Source organism: Vitis vinifera, chromosome 1, assembly GCF_030704535.1.
Source record: "Vitis vinifera cultivar Pinot Noir 40024 chromosome 1, ASM3070453v1".
NCBI classification, from domain to species: domain Eukaryota; kingdom Viridiplantae; phylum Streptophyta; class Magnoliopsida; order Vitales; family Vitaceae; genus Vitis; species Vitis vinifera.
In genome coordinates, this window is record NC_081805.1 from 21,394,654 (window position 1) to 21,412,499 (window position 17,846).

General features: G+C 34.1%; 1 protein-coding gene across 2 annotated transcripts; it reads right to left on the reverse strand.

Moving 5' to 3' along the window:
* Nucleotides 1–781: 781 nt before the first annotated feature.
* On the reverse strand, nucleotides 782–16,771 carry LOC100266718 (inorganic pyrophosphatase TTM2). Of its 2 annotated transcripts, none has more exons than XM_010656011.3 (12): nucleotides 16,332–16,771; nucleotides 13,882–14,255; nucleotides 11,375–11,489; nucleotides 10,552–10,747; nucleotides 10,345–10,458; nucleotides 10,066–10,239; nucleotides 7,787–7,981; nucleotides 3,802–3,924; nucleotides 3,612–3,733; nucleotides 2,342–2,396; nucleotides 1,958–2,227; nucleotides 782–1,376 (listed from the first exon to the last, which is right to left on the reverse strand). In XM_010656011.3, exons 2-12 carry the CDS (start codon nucleotides 14,216–14,218, stop codon nucleotides 1,155–1,157), a joined length of 1,923 nt encoding a protein of 640 aa, XP_010654313.1. In that variant the 5' UTR covers nucleotides 14,219–14,255; nucleotides 16,332–16,771; the 3' UTR covers nucleotides 782–1,154. The 2 variants fall into 2 exon arrangements, with proteins under 2 accessions (XP_010654313.1, XP_002270620.1); XM_002270584.4 differs by having other exon boundaries at nucleotides 2,342–2,465.
* Nucleotides 16,772–17,846: the final 1,075 nt, after the last annotated feature.

Sequence of the window (17,846 nt, forward strand, 5' to 3'; positions counted from 1 at the left end):
GTGTAAAGAAGAATCTGATACTAAGCTGCAAAGGCCCTACTTGAAAGTTGGAACCAACTGCTAAGGGTTTCTTCTGACAACGTTTGCATACGGAAAGTAAGACAGACGAGAGATCATTACTTCTAAAGCACTTGCCTTCGCTTTTTTAAACATCTACTTTAAAAAGAAAAAAAAAAATACATCCATATATCACATCTGCTAGAAGCCTAGAAAGAATGTTCATCCATGTAAGGCAATGCCACAGGATACTATATGCCTTGATTTTCATTCCTTCCATTGTCACCCTTATAAATTTGTTCCATTTTTAATTTTATTCTTTAAACTATGATATATATTATATGGGTTCTAATAGACTAAATTTGAAACCAATGATTGATTAAGGCGTAAATGAAAATAATTTTAGGTGTTGATGAAATTAATCTTATATTATATAGGTACTAATTGAAACAAATTTGAAATCGCTATTAACTCCTTATTTTAAAATTAGGAAAAATTATGTAAACATCTCTTTAAAATAAAAATAAATAAATAAATAAAAGAATCTGACAACAATATTTCAAAGATATTTGAGAAATTTGACTTTAAAAATATCAATTCAAAATTGATTCTAGCCATATTAGATGTAGGCTTTGAATCTTCGTAAAGGTACAGATTTTAAACTATTTGAATAATTTATTAAAAAAAATAATGTAAAAATCAGAAAAATACATTTTCTTATTTTCTATTTTTATAAAATCTCTATTTGAACTTATGTAAGAGGCTTTGCATCTGCAAAATGATGGGCAAGGAGGAAAATATTGAAAATTGAAATATAATAACTGTAAGGAAACTTTGAGAAGGTAGGAAGCTAGCAGACGAAAACCCTTTCTCCCAAGTGACATGAATATGGGGAACCCCACAACAAATACAAAATTTGCTAAAACATCCCTTCGTTTGCAAACCTCCGAGACCAAGCTTGAAAGAGCTTTTCTTTTCTCTTTTCTTTCTTTTTTTTTTTTTTGGGTTTACTGGCCTCATCCCTAAAACAAAGTAGGGTCTATTATGTGTCCATCAACCCTAAAGCATACTTGACTGTGTGTTCCCGAGCAGAAGGGTGGTGTATTGCAAAATACTTGGGTGGGATCCCAAACCAGCCACTCTTTCGTTTTTCATATTCAGTTTCTGGGTAGAAATGCTTTAAACAAGAATATACCCAAGCCACCAACTGCCAGTGCCAATATCAGAGGAACTCTAGTGGGTTCAATGTCAAGCATTATGCTTTTCCTCTCTCTTCTTCCTCCCTCTGATCTCCCTCCTCCTATGTCCTCCCGCACAAGACTGCTAATATTGTCCAACTGATGCATCACTTGCCGTTGACTCCGTGCAATTCCTAGTATCTGCATCATAGTTAGTTCATACACACACCTCATCAATCAAAGCATCTGTGAATGAACCACATAAACAAATACAAGGTAACCATCACTGCCTGCCTATACATACACATAGATTCAAATGTGCATAAAAAGCTACTGCATTAATATTCATTTCTGAGATTGGATTTGGGTGGTCATAAACTCTAAAATCATATCAATTGGACACCCCCACCCACTAAAATCATAGTTTCATCAATCCTCTTTGTTGCCCTTTTGCCTTCAACTTCATTGTTTCAAATGGAACTTGGTCCCTGTTCGCCACCTTTTTATCTTCCAACCTCGTTAATATATCTAGTTCTTCACTTTGGGCTTGCTAAGTCAGAAATTGTCTATTTATCTAATTAATTTGTTTGTGACATACTTCAACATGATAACAGTGAACATTGCAATATATGTGCTTGCATGGCCAGCAGTTTGACATGTAAAACCCATTTAATACTGTGCAGAAGTTAGCCCTTTCAAATATATAAAGATATAGGGATTCAAACAGATAAATGATAAGCAGAAAATATGAGGTAATAAAGATGGCAGGCATGATATCATACCTCTTCCATTAAAGGAAGCTCCTTAGCCAACTGGGAGGAAGATGAGGATTTGTGCATCATGGTTCCAGTCAAGGAACCATTGCCTATGCCAGGGATGAAGAAAGTAGGAGCAGAGCCATTGTTTGCTTCAGCCTGAAAAGCCAAGTTTTGTTGGCTTGCAGAAACTTTCTTCATGGTTAACTTGGAATTCAGCTCTTCAATCTGACTTGTAAATTCATCCATCCTATCATTTAGTGATGAAATTTGTTCTGACAGCTGAGTAATGGCTCCCTAAACATAACACGGATCAATGAGTAAAAACCTTGCTACAGCATTATACCAAGAAGGCAACATAAAAAGCCAAAGAAATTAGTAACTTAATTTCTTGACAAATGAATAAATCACCTTGTTTGCTAGCATTGCTGGTAATTCTGTGGGTCTGTCATCAAACTTTCGGTTGCTGACGGAAAATCCAGTATGATTAGACAGATTCTTGTCTCGATGGGTTGAATATGAGTGCGACATACCACTATAAAAGAAATAATAATAAATAAATCATATAAAAAACAATCTTAGTTTGACAAAGCCACTAGCACCTTAAGGAAGCAACAAACTATCATTAAAAAAGAAACTACAAAAACTATGGGCTTGAACATATTTCATGTACAGTTTGTATGGGTGAATTTGTCAAATAGACATCAGTTCTTGTCCTACAACTTCAATAGAGATGTGAACATCTTTTACACAAGATAGGAATGTGCACATCTCTTTCAAAAACAGAACAATGTAGATGACAGCCAAAAATTGATGGTTCACTTAAAAAGTAAACATGCCACAAGTCATGGTATTAGCACAATCAACTCATGACATTTGAATCATTAGTATGCTTTTTTTTCCCTTTTTTCTTTTTTTTTTTTTTGGGGGGGGGGGGGGGGGGGGGGGGGGGGGGGGGTGTGGTGGGGATCTTTAAAATGTACCGAATGAGATGCTCCAAAAACATCCAACCATCACTCAAGATGAATGAAATTCAGAATTGAGAAAGATCATTATTTTAGATTACTATACCTAAAGATAGAAAATTTAGCAAGGATATCGAAAAGAATTACTTTGGGTTCAAATGGTATCCCAATAGGCATGTGGTTTTTCATGAGACACTAGTTTTGGCATCATTAGCCAAGTTATTCAATTCTTTTTTCGAGAAAATAAAAATGGCAGATGTGCAATTGACAAAATTAACTCATCACAATATCATTATAGAACCAAAGTTCATCTGTCATTGAACTTTATAAGTAAACTAGAAAACCAATAGAGAGCAAGATTAAACAAAGGTAAGATCAAGAGAAGAGGATTTCTGAAAACCACATTGGCTTCCCCAAAAGGGACCTTCTTTCCGTGCTATCTTCCTGATTATGCGATCAATTAGAGAAGGAAACATCTCTATAATCTTCATTGGCATAGAGAACAATGTGATTTCATAGGGTTATTGAGAACATTGCCAAGAAAGTGGCATGACATCATCATAGAAAAATATGATATAAACCAGCAGGGGTGTGAAAAGAAACTAGTAATAAGAAATTAAAATTTTAGTTATATGCTTCAGGTAATAAATGAATTCTGACAGAATGCTTAATGCAAGGCAGTGACAGTAATATATGCATGTGAGTGTGTGTATTACCTCTTGAAGTGCTTATTTCTCATAGCAACACTGTCTGCAGAGAATCGAGAAAGAGCCTCTTTGGGGCTGGAAACCATATCCTCATCTATACTAAGCTTTGTCTTCAAATCATCTGGCAATGCCTGTGGAATGATCAGATCAGGATTACCAACGTAGGATAAGGCATCATAAATTTTGGAGGCTGCCCTACCATAACTTCATTTACAAGCTTTTCGAGCTGAATTTGTTCTATGTAAGTACGAGGACTATATGAACCTTCCAACTGGAGCTGCTCCCCAACACATTTTACCACCAAACGGTCTTTTCCTTGCACCTTTTTTCAAACATCAAATCAGCAAGAACTTTAGATTAGTATGTGGCGATAGATAAAAACTACTTAAAATAAAATTTAAGTTATAGAAACACCAATACTGAACAAAGAGTCATTTAATCACCAAATATCAGATGGTAAACCACTGAAGCCACTGCTGGATAAATGCTGGAGTACTATATTAAAAAAGTTATTAAAAGAAGCACAGGGAGAACCACATAGGGCTTCTCTCCTGCTTTCCATAAGGAAACAATTTTTTAAAAGAAGGAAAGAAAAATCCAATAGGAAAGCAAAATCCACAAAGTACCACACGAAACTGCACATTACACACTACTAAAAACCTAACCACTATATGGATAGAGGTTCTCACCATGATGTATTGAAGCATCAAACAGGGTGTGGAATTGGCAATAGCCCTGACCCCTGACTTCCCAAGGACAATGTGAGAATGCCAAATAAGAATATGGCAACCCAACCAGTATTTCTCAAACCAGATTATTTTTAATGAAAGAATACCAGAAGGAATTTTCCAAAGCAGTTTACCAAAGGAAGTACTATTCTTTAAAACAACCCACTCTGACAAGACCAAACTGCCCCTCATACTTAGGTTCATACATGGCCACCAATCTCTCAAAATGTCTCTTAGACCAAAAGAAATCAATCCATAACTTCTCATTTGTAGAGGTGATGCTAATGAGAATGAGGATAGCATAGACAGAAGGGAAGTAGGTGAGCCAGGCCTGTTTATACCAAAGTGATCCTCGTTGAGGTACACAGGCTTCCTACCAACCCCTAAGCCACTTTGATGATAGCAAGACTCCAAACACAAAGACCTTTAGGATTTTCTCCCAAAGGAATGTCCCAGGTCTTTCAGAAGACATTCACTAGTCTTGCAAGCCGTAACGCAAGCTAGTTTCAAAGTGTGCTAATCAAACATCGATTCTGGATAGAGCACTCTGTAGAGTTTGGTCCTTAGAGCAGAAGCTATTCCAACAATATAGAAATGACCTTAAAGTCGGAGAACATTTCTTCTATTGTGGAATAGGATCAGAGAGTTTATCTTAACTTGGTCGATAAAAGATCCTTGATAAGCCTTGGAGAAGCATTAGTCTGACATCTAGCCTTCCCATTGATGAAAATGCATTATGTATGAAGAATAAGCTACCAAAGGCCCACCTGCACTATCTATTCCCAAAGCCTTTTCTACCCAGAATATAATCCAAATAATCATAAGCAGTCTCAAAGTCCACTTTAAAGATCTCTTCCTCTTCCTTGGCACAGATGTTCTCATCTAAAGTTTCTTTAGCTAAACACAATGAGAATTTTCCTGCCCCAGAACAGGTTCCCCTAGGGGTTACTTAAGAAACTTCTTCTAAGCATTTGAATGACACCTTAATAATGACCTATAAAGACTAGTGACCAGACTAGTCAGAAATCTTGAAGAACATTAGAAATTGGATTTTTCTTTTTTTTGGTTGGAACAAAGGGAATGAAGGAAGAGCTGCTGTGCAGGTTGTGTACAACCTCATTAGAATGAAAGTTTTGACAGAATGTCTTGCTTAATAATACCCCAACAATTTTGAAAAGAAGTCATAAATAGATAATAAAGCTGTAGTCCTTCTCACAATAAATTTGAAAATATCTTACCAGATGGTCTCTCCATCCATTTGGTGTTTTCCAAGGGAACAGGGCCCAATCCAAACCTTCAGCCTCAAGCAACATAAGAAAGAGGATCTCAGAATCTCTTGGAAAAGCTGAGTAATTCAAACCTTCAGCCTTCAAGCCAACAGAATTCCCCTTGTGGAACAGATGAAAAAAAGACCTCAAAATGTCTGCTGCAGTTGAGCCCTAATCATCCAATACCTCTCTTGACACATTTGGCTCTATATTTTTAACTGTCTTCTAAATGGAATATAGATAGGAGATGGGACCATTTAAAAGTAATAAGTTTCTGAAATGATGTAAAGGAGGTTGTTAGAATTTATGGACAGCAATTAATTGGGGCTTCGATATGTTGAGTAAAAAGTTTAGGAGACTTAAGATTATGACAATGGGTTTAGTCCAAAAAATAAAGAAAAAAGTTGTTCACTGTGTGTAAAAAGCATGCACAGCAAGGCGGAAAACTACAGCAAAGAAACTAGGCAATCCACGGTCATGCCTCTAAAGCAAGTTAAATTCTTAAAATTTATTTATCATAAAATCTCATCTCATTTTAGCATAAAGCATCTCATTTAAGGATTTTGGTTAGCAACTAGGACCAAACTACTCCAAAATTGAGAGTTTCTAAACACCTAGCGGAGCATGATATACATTGTGGGTCCAAACCCGAATAATTTAAGCTTTTAGGCAAATTTATTATTCAACATAGTATGAAAGCCCTGTTTAACATAAGATCATAAGTTTGAACCTCACCGCAAGTTTATTTCCTAATTTATTGAGCCTAGGTTCAAGCCTAAAGGGTTTGTTTGTGGCTTTGTCTATCTTTCCACATACAAACATGGGGCCACATGCAAGGGAGAGTGCTAGAAAGTATGATATACATTGTGGATCCAGAGTCTAATAGCTTAAACTTTTAGGAAAATTGATTGTACAACATAGTTCAAACCAAAAACTCATAAAAATAAATAAATAAATAAATAAAAAGGAATTTTTCTATCACCAAATAAGTGTCAACTAAATCCTAACAAGAAAAAAGCTCATAACCAAACCACTAATAGTCCAAATAATGAAAAAGCATAACCAAATTACCATTAACTTGACCTTTGAGGCTTGGCTTAAGTGGTAAGGAGTAGGTGTGCGGATATAGAAGGTTCAAAGTTCAAGTCCCAATATAAATAACAAATAGATAGATAAGTAGAAAAATATCTCAATATAAATAACAATAACTTCAATACATATAAAATCTCAAATAAAACAAATTTTTTCCTTGTTACCATGATGTGTATTAGTAGAGCATACAAGGCAATATGAGGTATTCTTTGGTACAATACTAATATTTTTAAACAAACGAACCCACCATATATATACATACATACTAATATAGTATACTTGTTTGTCAACTGATGGTGATCCTTTTAGTGAAGATAATTTACAAAGTATCCATAATTTGTATGCACTGAAACAAACAGTTTTTTGTCACCTTCAATTAGCAAACTGCTGCTTTGATTATACAGACTAGATGATTTATGTGCTAGTGCATAAGATTATAAAACGTGAAATTAAATGAGAAGAAATTGAGAGAAATTGCAAGGTTATTTTCCAAAGAAGTTGATAACCTAACAGGAGGTTGTTTGTAGGGTCCATTATTTTGTGTACTTACTACTACTGCTACTACACACACACCATAACAGCAAAAGAGGGTATTTATATCATTTCACAAGTACAGCAAGGAGAGAGAAATTGGCCTCTTCATTTGATAAGAGTAATAGATTATTATCAGCAATTTTCTATAGGAATTACTAATATCAACAAATAGTACTTACCATTCAATCTGTTTAACAGGAGAAACATTGTTGGTATATCTAGGAGCATTTATCCAGCTACTACCATATATAGTTTTCTCTTTTAAGCATTGCTTTTCCAACTCTAAGCGTGAAAGATTGGTGGTGAAGCCAAAATCTTAACACAACTTGTTGGACATGACTAAAAGCAAAGGGTATTCTTGTTAGCTTAATTATTCATTCAGCATTGCTCCCCATTTCATGGGAAAAAACAGGGCAACCAAATTTGAAATTAATCATGAAGAATGATAAGATCAGCAGGTGCACCTTAAAAGGTTTAGAAACATGAAAACTGCCAATCTATATGGAAAATAATCAGTGTAATCTCTATCATAAATGAAAGTAGCAAAAATATTCAGTAATACCTGAATATATTGACGGTTTAGCTGTTCCAACCAATCAATTTTCACACACACCCTGTCATCAGAAAATGCATGGCTGTTTCTTTTCAGGATAGTTGCTATTGTGTACCCCAAGGCCATTAGCCCACCAAGAAGCCGCACACTGACTTCAAAAGTTATTCTTGGTGATATAACAAATGGATTATCAGTAACCCATTCCTGAAATGAGAACCAACTGATCAGATTGGGCAAGTCTCGCGTATTTCTCATGGACTAAAATGACCTTAGGAAGTTAACAAACCAGACAAAGACAAGGTGTTAATAATGCATGAAGACGCTCGATAGGCTAACCCTGACTCTAAAAATATAAAACAGCCATAAACAGTAGTTATCTTTATCATCCAGGCAAATCAAAAAGTTGACCTTACAAGAAATCTTCCAGCCTGTTCCCTCTTTTTCTAAGATGAGGAAATTCACAAATTCACAAGATTAGAACCACTGAATATAAATTCAAAACTATCTCCAACATTTCCATGTTTCCAAGGTCCTAGATATAGACACTAGGGGGCATATCTTACATCTATATATGATAACATCTCCGAAGCTTTTAATATGGTCACTATATTATCGATGCTTAGATATTTCTATATTTCTTATGATGTGGTAATGTACATTGACTTGCTTTTTATCTTTCTTCCTCTGCTGTGTTAAATCATTTGTACAAAAAAATTTAGCATTCAAATCTTGGCTCCTTTTATAATATATAACTATGCATATTCATCAGCACATACAGTTTCAATTTACACCATCACACATCATGCATGCATTCCTTTAAAAATGTTATTAATATGATAGGTGCATTATTGTTTGTACAAACATTTCTAAAGTGTTATTTTAAGCTTTCATGTTTCGGTAACAATAATCTACACAACCTCTTTCCAAAATTTTCCATATCAATTTTCATTTGGACAGTTGAGATATATTCAACATCAACACCTTTGATCTGTGATTACAACTGCCTAGAATAGTGTTCCCATTTCTCATATAGTAATTCTCTGCACCATACCCTGAGTCCCATATTGTAATAATTTACTGTAATGGAAAATATGCCTATGATTTGTATATGATCATATCCATAACATATAGGGAATGCCATGACAAATGGATTCAACCTTGAAATTTTCAAAGAGAAAAGCTGGATTTCAGGATACTCCATCCTCAAAAGTACTAGTCAGAAAATTACACTGTTTGAGAGACTAGTTTGACCTGTTAACAGGATGCTCAATTAATTATTTTACCTGATTTTTCAATTTCCCACAGAACCAATGCATTTGATGCATTAATGTAGGCAATCATGCATCATTTATTGGTATCTTACATATGTTTGTGATTAGTTAAATCAAAGCATATAGCACAAACTCATAAAGAAGATGATGGAGATGATAAATAAAATGTGCCCCATTTCAACCAAGGAGCATTGATCTCCATCAAAGATGAGCTTTCGGAAATTCTTCATGACCTTAACAAGGAAAAAGAGGAAGTCTCTCCAGCTCAATCATGGTACTAGTCAACATGTTCTTGTGGCTGGTACCACAAGAACATAATTGGTAAGGATATTTGAAAGTAAATCATCATGCAAATATAGTCTTTATGATTCCACTGGGATGTTCTTTCCCTTAGGTTGGCCAGTCTGCCAATTATGATGAGATCATCTTGCTAAGGGACTTCTTCACAGATATGTATCTAGTCAACCACTAAAACCCACAGTGGTTTATCATACAACTGTGTTTTCTTTTTTCCATCTTCTAGGTTTCTTTCTATTATGAGGTCATTTCTTGCTTCTCTTTGTAATCTCTCACTTCCATCTCACAGTAAAGTTTCTCTTCTCATGAAAATAAATAAATAAATAACTATATAAGGAATTCACTAAGAGAGATATACTTAAAGCAAATTCACAACAAAGAATGCTTCAAAGTCATATCCAGTTTTCCACAAAAACACCCATGATGAATTGCCCTATTAAGAGTGCATTTAAATTTTCATGTTCAAAGTTACCAGATTTTGCAGATGTAAATCACAAATGATACATATTTAGTTTTTTAAAATTTCCCAATGTATTCCTCTTCACTTAATGTAATATTTTCATATGCATGTATGCATCCAATTTTTGTGTTAGTTAACAAGCACCTGACATCATATGTGTTTCAGCAAACATTGTAATCATGTAAGAGCAGCAGTAATACATATAAATCTCAGGACCTTTAAAACTGTCAACAAAGAGATTCAAATTTGAAGCGGCTCACCTCAAACATGAGACTGTATTTTCCATCTTTATTCCGCATCCTTAAATATGATTGGCAAGATTCAGGATCTTCACCAGGGGGTAGAAGATAAATATCATAGACTTCCTCCATAGTTTCTGCATGTTCTTCAGTGATGACAGCCTTGATTTGATCCACTGTCACATTCCTCGCAGACTACAATTATAGTTACCACTCAGTGACATGGACAAAGATATAGCTCCAGACCAAAGAAACTTTTGGTTATTATGGTGACCAGTAAGAAAATAATTGGGCACTGACCTTCAAAATATAAGTGGGACTCTGAAATCCAGTGAATGGGTTGAACTTATTGGTGATTTTTATATGTGCTGTTCCGAGATCTGGCTCAATAAAAGCCTTGTACATTGGATATACCTGTTTAAAAGAATGTAGTTGAGAAATTCTTGAAAAGCAAAATCCAGTCAAAATTCTTAAGGGGCGTATTTAGCAGAGGGTAAGTGAAAGAACCGTTTCAGATATTTGTTGAATGATTTCTTCTGGTTCTTGCCCAGCACGTTGTATGTCCCTCAAAACCCGTTTGACAAGATCAAAGTGAATTCCACCTGTTACAGATACCCGGAGGTCCAATAAAGGTCGCATCTTTTCACTCAAAGCATGGATACCCTCAATGATCACAATACGGGAGCTTGGGACTTCAAGTGTCCTGTTACCATTACAAGCATAAAAATTTTGAAACTATCAGGTGCAAATGGATGAGTGACAGGCACTGAAAGTCAATATTAGTTTCTTTTTGGGAAAAAAAAAGTTTAAACAAATGCGCAGAAAGGTAAATAAAAAAGTTGACCATAAAAAAATTTAAAAAAAAAAAACAAATAGGGGGAAAAAAGAAGCAAATTACAGTTTTAAAGGAACAGAAAACAAGTATACAGAAAGATAAAACTTAAAAGCCATACAAGATATGAATTAAAAATAGAGAAATTTATCAAAGAAAGAAAATGACATGGCTCTTGAGCAATGAAAAAGGTTGGCTTGCTACCCTCACATAAATGAGAAACTATGCTCCCTGAGTATAGTTTTGAAGACTATAAAATCATTCACCATTCGCTACTTTTTCATGGCCAATAGACATAACACTGAGTACATTATCATATTAAATACTTAGTGGCAGAAAAGTTCAAATTTTAGGTTACATTCATTAAGCAGGGGCCCTAATCTTCCCTTTAAATTTCCCTTTTGGGTTCGTTGTTCCTTTTGCAACCCTGAGATGATTTAATCCCCAATAGCTTTCTAAAAGAATTACAAAGAGGTATTAGATGGAGAGGTATTCAACCTGTATCCTGTGCGGGAGCTAGACTTGAAATCATAAATTGGAATCTGAACCTGCTTTCCAGCCTTCAGATCATGGACATTCTGGAGCAATGTATCATAGTCTGTCAAACGGGGATCTGGTTTTAGAAGAAAAATCATATTAGGACCAGTAGAGTCACACCATGTGCTATGATTTAAATTTAAATCATTAACTATTTTGATGAATGGCTCACTATTTTTATGCTAACACCATGAAAGAATTTTCAAAAACATCATCTGGAAGAATCTATGAATATTGTACTTCATCAGGTTTATCTGGTAGGCACATTCTCACTTCTCCCAAGACAAACAAGATAGTACTAGTAAGTTAGATTTTCATGGAATCACATGGATATATACAGGACACATTTTCATGAAATCAGATGGACATATACAGGACATTTATGAAATGGAACAATCAATAAATTCATTCATTAATTAGATGCTTAGAAGAGGATGGCAGAGAAGTTGAAATTCCAGCCCAAATTGCCAATCTTAATAAAATGCGTACCTAAAAGATTTGACTTTGATTTGATCATAATTAGTTTAAACTCTATATATGGACTGAAGACTACTAGATATTTTGAGCTTGAAACAGATTCTTTTTCCCATGACTGAACCCAGGGCCATCTATTTGATGCAATTTGGAAGTAAAAATGCAGATAAGAAAGTTCTGGTTCTTTCTTCAGGTGAGGCATAAGCATCATGCCTTTTATATCCAACAATAAGTCTGTTGCAAATGACCAGTAATTTAACAAACTACTTTAAGCAATAAAATAAATAAATAAATAATTTGCTCTAATTTCAGCAAAAAGGTAATTACCAAATTCACAATAAAGAAAGATGATGCTAGAAAAGGTTGTAATTAGGTAAGGGTAGGGGAGGAAATACCATCTTATGTAATGGAACACATTTTTTTCCCCTATAAGAGAAGGGGAGTTGGGCACAGAAGGTTCCCAACAATGAAGCTTTACCTGGGGCACAGTTGAAAGTTTAAGAGGGAGGAAAGTTTTTGGAGGAGCATTGTTGTGAGGAAGTCAAGGGAAGGTAAAGTGGTAAGTTGAGCTGCATAGGTTGGTTTATGGAAAGGAATTAGGAAGAGGTGAGGGGATTTCTTTAGACACGTCTCAGTTGTTTGTTGGGAAAACTTGGAGGGCTCTTTTTTAATATTATCTGTGCTATGCAGATTTGATTGTGAAGAATGAACACCCAGATTTTTCAGTAATGCAGAAAATAAAAAGGTGCAGGGTGGAGACTATTAGGGATGAAGAGAGGAAGAGAGAAACAAGAGCCAAGATTTATTAAAACTGTACAGGAGCAGGAATTAGTAGATGATTTTCACTTTTTATTTTATTTTATTTATTAATCTTTTGAAGAAAGCCACCCGGATGAGGATATGGAGGGATGGAAAGAATAAGGATAGATGGACATCAACAAAAAAAAAAAGGAATTCTATACAAAGTCATACTACATGAATTGGGTTGGTCTATAGGTTTGGTGTTCCAGAGCTCCTTCAGAGGTGGCTTTCTTTATATATGGGCAGCAGTGAAGGGCATGATATGATGATCAACCAACTAGTCAAATTTGGAAAATTGTGTTGAATTGGTATTTTATGTTTATGAATGATGGGAAGATAGTTCATCATTTTTTATTGCTCAGTTCCTTAGTTGAGAAGTTTTGCACTTCCTTATCTACTATCTTCATAAAATGTTTAGGAAGTTGGGGATGGAAGTTTGTGAGTAGGCTTGCTTTGCTCATGGAACCACTTTGTGTATTGTGGTGCATTTGGAAGGTGTTGAATAAGAGGATCTTTTAGGATGAGAAGCTTTAAAATTAGAAAACCATCAAGCCTTAACTTTATCCCAATCCTACTGATGCACCAGTAACCGCCTAACCATAATCTCAACTCTAACACCACTATTGTGAATCCAGATGCATTGCTCTTGTATCCTGGTTCAAATTGATTAATCATCTCCAAGCCTCCTACATACTAATACTGAAAACTAAAACCAACCACCGCTATTGTTAATCCAGACGGCATTATTCTTCTATCCTTGCACAAACCCCTTAACCATCTTTAAGTATCCTACATACCAAATATTGAAAACTCAAACCAACCTGAAGAATCATAGACCTAACATAAGCAGAAATCCAATTGAAAAGGCTTTTGCACCCTACCATGGATTGATGTAACTGAAACCCATTTGTTTCCTGACAAATTTGACACAGTTACACAAATTGTGTTACTTCTAAGAACAGCATACTTGAGCATCACATGGTGAGAATAGCATTTTGGCTACCTTGCTACTGCATTCAAATCATATCTACATCATCATATTTAAATTCAATCACTAGGGGTTTAACTCTTGCTCAAAGAATTTTGAATGATTTAAAACAAATACTTATTTGAAACCTATCCTGTTAAAAATTCCATCAAGACTTGTGTTAACAGCTTCAAGAAAAAACAGGATGAGAGAAAACAAGATTTACCATCAAAGTTGCCATCAACAATTCGGCTAGCATCATTGTAGTTGTCCATTGATATGACAGCAATGCTGGGCATAAAGTTGAGTATCTTTTCAGTAAAAACAGTCTTCCCAGCCCCAGAGGGACCTGCTAAACCTACCAATATTATTCCATCATTATTTTGGGCTAGCAATTGGCATGCACGGATAACTATGAAAAAACCCTTCTCAAATGACAGACGATCTTGGATTGGGACAATCTCATAGCGATCAGAGTTCTTTCGCCTAACCAATCGAACTTGATCTTTTAAGAGACCTGGCCTCGGCTGAGGTGATTCGGCACCAGAAGTATCTTGAGCCATTAAAAATACACTGTCTCCTGACGGAAAGAAACGGTGACTGCACAGAAATAAACTACTCAGAAAATGAAATCCCTATGCAATTAGTGAAACAACTAAAATATAAGACATTATAAAAGTCTAAGAGGTAAACAACTTACAATTAAAATCAGTGGACATGTAAATCAACTTACATGTGCCCATCAGAAGCAAAAGCTCCTGGTGCTATGCATTTTTTTTAATAGGCTCCTGATGTGCATTGTTACAAATTAATGGACTCCAATTTAAGGTGTAATATGATATCCAATCAAATGAGGTATATCGTTTTTCTTAAATGTTGTGTTTCTCCACACAAGTTGCCCATGTAAGACAGAGACATGATGATGATGATGATGCTAATAATAATAATAATGACAACGACAACAACAACAATACTAATACTAATAATAATAAGAAAATCTGGATCATCTCTTAGTATCCTAAATGATGTCATCTCAAAAAAAATTAATTATACAGAAATAAGGTCATCTATTGGAATCCTAGATGGTCTCAATTTAAACAAGCACTCAAAAATAAAAATTATACCCATCAAGTGTTATGAAAAAAGCAACTGACTTATTATATACAAGACAATGGAGTCATGCAATTCTCATTGGATGCCAAAACAACAACAAAAACAAAGGTTGACTAATGTTTACATAAATGATGGAAGTGCATGAAGTTTCAATAAAACCTTCTCACACGCTATAGCTACCAGAGGCAGGAAGCCAACTTCTACTTTAAGAAAATTAGCTAAGCCTTTATATTTTCAGCTAATCAAGAGGCAATTTTTCCCCCAAAAAAATAAAAAATAAAAAATTGTAATTTAGTTCTTGTGTAAGAATTTAAGAAATAAGATCCTTCAGAGTCTGGATGATAGGAAACTGCCACAACAGTGTAAATCAACTATGATCACATCTTGGTTACAAATAACCAAATTCAAGGCTTTAGATGAATTTTTCAGCCACATTTGATGCATGACATGACTTGAACTTGAAAAGAACTCAGACAGGAGCACAAACTTCATTGTGTCTATTTTCACCATGAATATTCATTTCGTTTTTTCACAATTCTTATAAATCAAATTAGTACAACTCTCAAAAGTTAATGATCTCAATCTGACTTAACGATGAAATTGACAAATGGAAATATACATGCCATAAATAATTTATTAACCATACAAAATTTAAAAATTAGATGCTATAAATCATTTAATTAATTCTAATATTTTCAATAAAATTCTCCTACCATAATCACCCATCTTTTATCTTGCAAGGAAGCAAAAGCATACATTTTTTTCCCAAAAGGTGATAAAACTTGGATAAATACAGAAAAAGTTTAAGAAGACTAGTGACTACTGATGCAGAACTATTGGATTCTAAGAAAAGCAAGCATCACAAAAAATAAAAAAATAAAAACTCATATTCTGCAAGTTGAAGGTTTGCCAAAAAGCTAGTAGGATTTCCCAGGATAAAATGAAGGAAATTAATCCAGGTTTAGCCTCATTATATTTCTCCAGCACTACAAAATCTTTAGAAATGAGTTAGTCAATATCTGAAGACTCAGAAGTCAGAACCACATTCACGCCATCCAATTCATAACATTAAATCCCAAATTGGATATGTGACGTGTACAACCATTTATTCAAGAAATATAAGTGAACTTTGTCATCACATCATTTTCACAATTACATCAAACTTTGACATAAGTGGCAAAATTGTATCAATAGATCCAAAACAACATTTTCCACGGTCACTGCATAACAAAAATAGAATATTTTGATCCACATAACATCTACCATTATAGAAGCATTAACAAAAACAAGAATCATCCGCAGAGAAAACATCAAGAAAAACAGCAGACCCAGAAGAGTCGAATCCGCACAGAGGAAAGCTACATAAAAGGGCCAACAAATCTGTCATTAACGCTTCTTTGGATCTAATGCTGTGTTGCCAAGCAACCCACTCAAGAAAAGAAAGAATCAAACAACAAAATAACCAATACCCAGAAAAGAAAACAACAGAAAAAACAAAACCCAGATAGCAAAATGGATCAAAATCAATCCAATGTGTAGATATTGCCAACGAAAAATACCAACCCGAGCCACGGAGTTCAAGCTGAACAACTCAGAAGCTGGCCATGTATGTAAAAGGCCCCTCCTTTGCATATGAGTCCTTCCTCTATCCTTTTCCTAAACAAGAAACGAATGTGATTTTCCGCGAATTTTTGGGAAGCAGGAATTCTAGAGAATCAGCTAAGGGATTTGCAAGAACAGTCGAGAGACACAAAAACAAAAAGAAAAGAAAAGACTCGGGAGATAGAGGAAGAGATGTGTAATTTTATATGGTTAATTTTGGGCACTGTTCAGATTATCGCGACCCAAAGTCTATATAGAATGAGGACTTCCGTGACCTCTACAGATGGACGTAGAGGCCTGGGCGGTTGGCCTATTGCTTTGTGTCAGAGCATTTGATTTCCATCCTTCCTTCTTTCCTTCCTCTTTCTTTCCTTTTTTCTCTCTCTCCATTGTTTTCTTTCCTTTTCTATTTTTCTTCTTAATTTTATTTTCTTATTTTGGCATATGAGATTTTAACCTTTTTAAGCCCTAAGTTTAAAATCTTATGAAATTAATAGATTTTCATTGTATCTAGCTGTCTTTATTCCTTGAATAATTTTATTTTCACACCACCCTTTATTCATGTTAATTAGAAATAGGTATTAATTAAATTTATTTTTGATAATTTCTAATATATTTGGATCATACAAATTTTTTTTTTTTAAATTCTAATAAATTTGCCACATCCATCAAAAATCTCAATTGGAAACCATTTGGGGTTTGCTAAAATAATTTATATTAATAATTATGTCATAATTCCATGGAGAAATATCCCTATTTTATTTTAGGGTTATTTGATTAAAAACACCCAATTTTGAAATTTTAACTATTCATCCTTTTTTTTTTTTGTTTCATTTTAACAAAAATGCCCTCATTTTTTTAAAAAAAAAAATTCCAGTTAAGGGTATTTATATTAAAAATAAGTTAACTTTTTAAATAAAAACATGACAATGGTTAAATTTATAAATATGAGAATTATTTTATCCCTTTTAACCAATTAATTCGGTTATTTGATTAAGAGGGTCATTAAAAACCCAATTTTTGAAATTTAACTCTTCATCTTTTTTGGTCTCATTTTGACAAAAATACCTTTTTTTTTCTTTTTTTTTAAATAACATGTTCTTTTAGAACACACATAAATACTTGAAATAGTTAAGGACATTTATGTAAAAAATGAGTTACTTTTAAAACAAAAACATAAAAATTGTTAAATTTACAAATACGGGGATTATTCATCTCTTTTAACTAATCAATTCTTTAGGTTATTTGATTAAAAAAATCATTAAAAACCCAATTTTGAAAATTTAACTCTTCATCCTTTTTTTTACCTCATTTTAACAAAAGTGACCTTATTTTTCGCATAAAAATAACTATTTTTTTGAAAAACATACATGTAAATAATTGAAATAGTTAAGGGCACTTATGTCAAAAATGAATTACTTTCAAACAAAAACATGAAAAGGGTTAAATTTACAAATAAGATAATTATTTCATCTC

Coding starts and splice junctions, on each gene's coding strand:
- LOC100266718 (XM_002270584.4), bottom strand. CDS start 14,218: ATGGCTCAAGATACTTCTGGTGCCGAATCACCTCAGCCGAGGCCAGGT. Junction 3,925..7,786: donor TAAACCGTCAATATATTCAG/GTATTACTGAAT, acceptor GTTTGAAAAAAG/GTGCAAGGAAAAGACCGTTT. Junction 2,228..2,341: donor CAGCAATGCTAGCAAACAAG/GTGATTTATTCA, acceptor TGTTATGTTTAG/GGAGCCATTACTCAGCTGTC.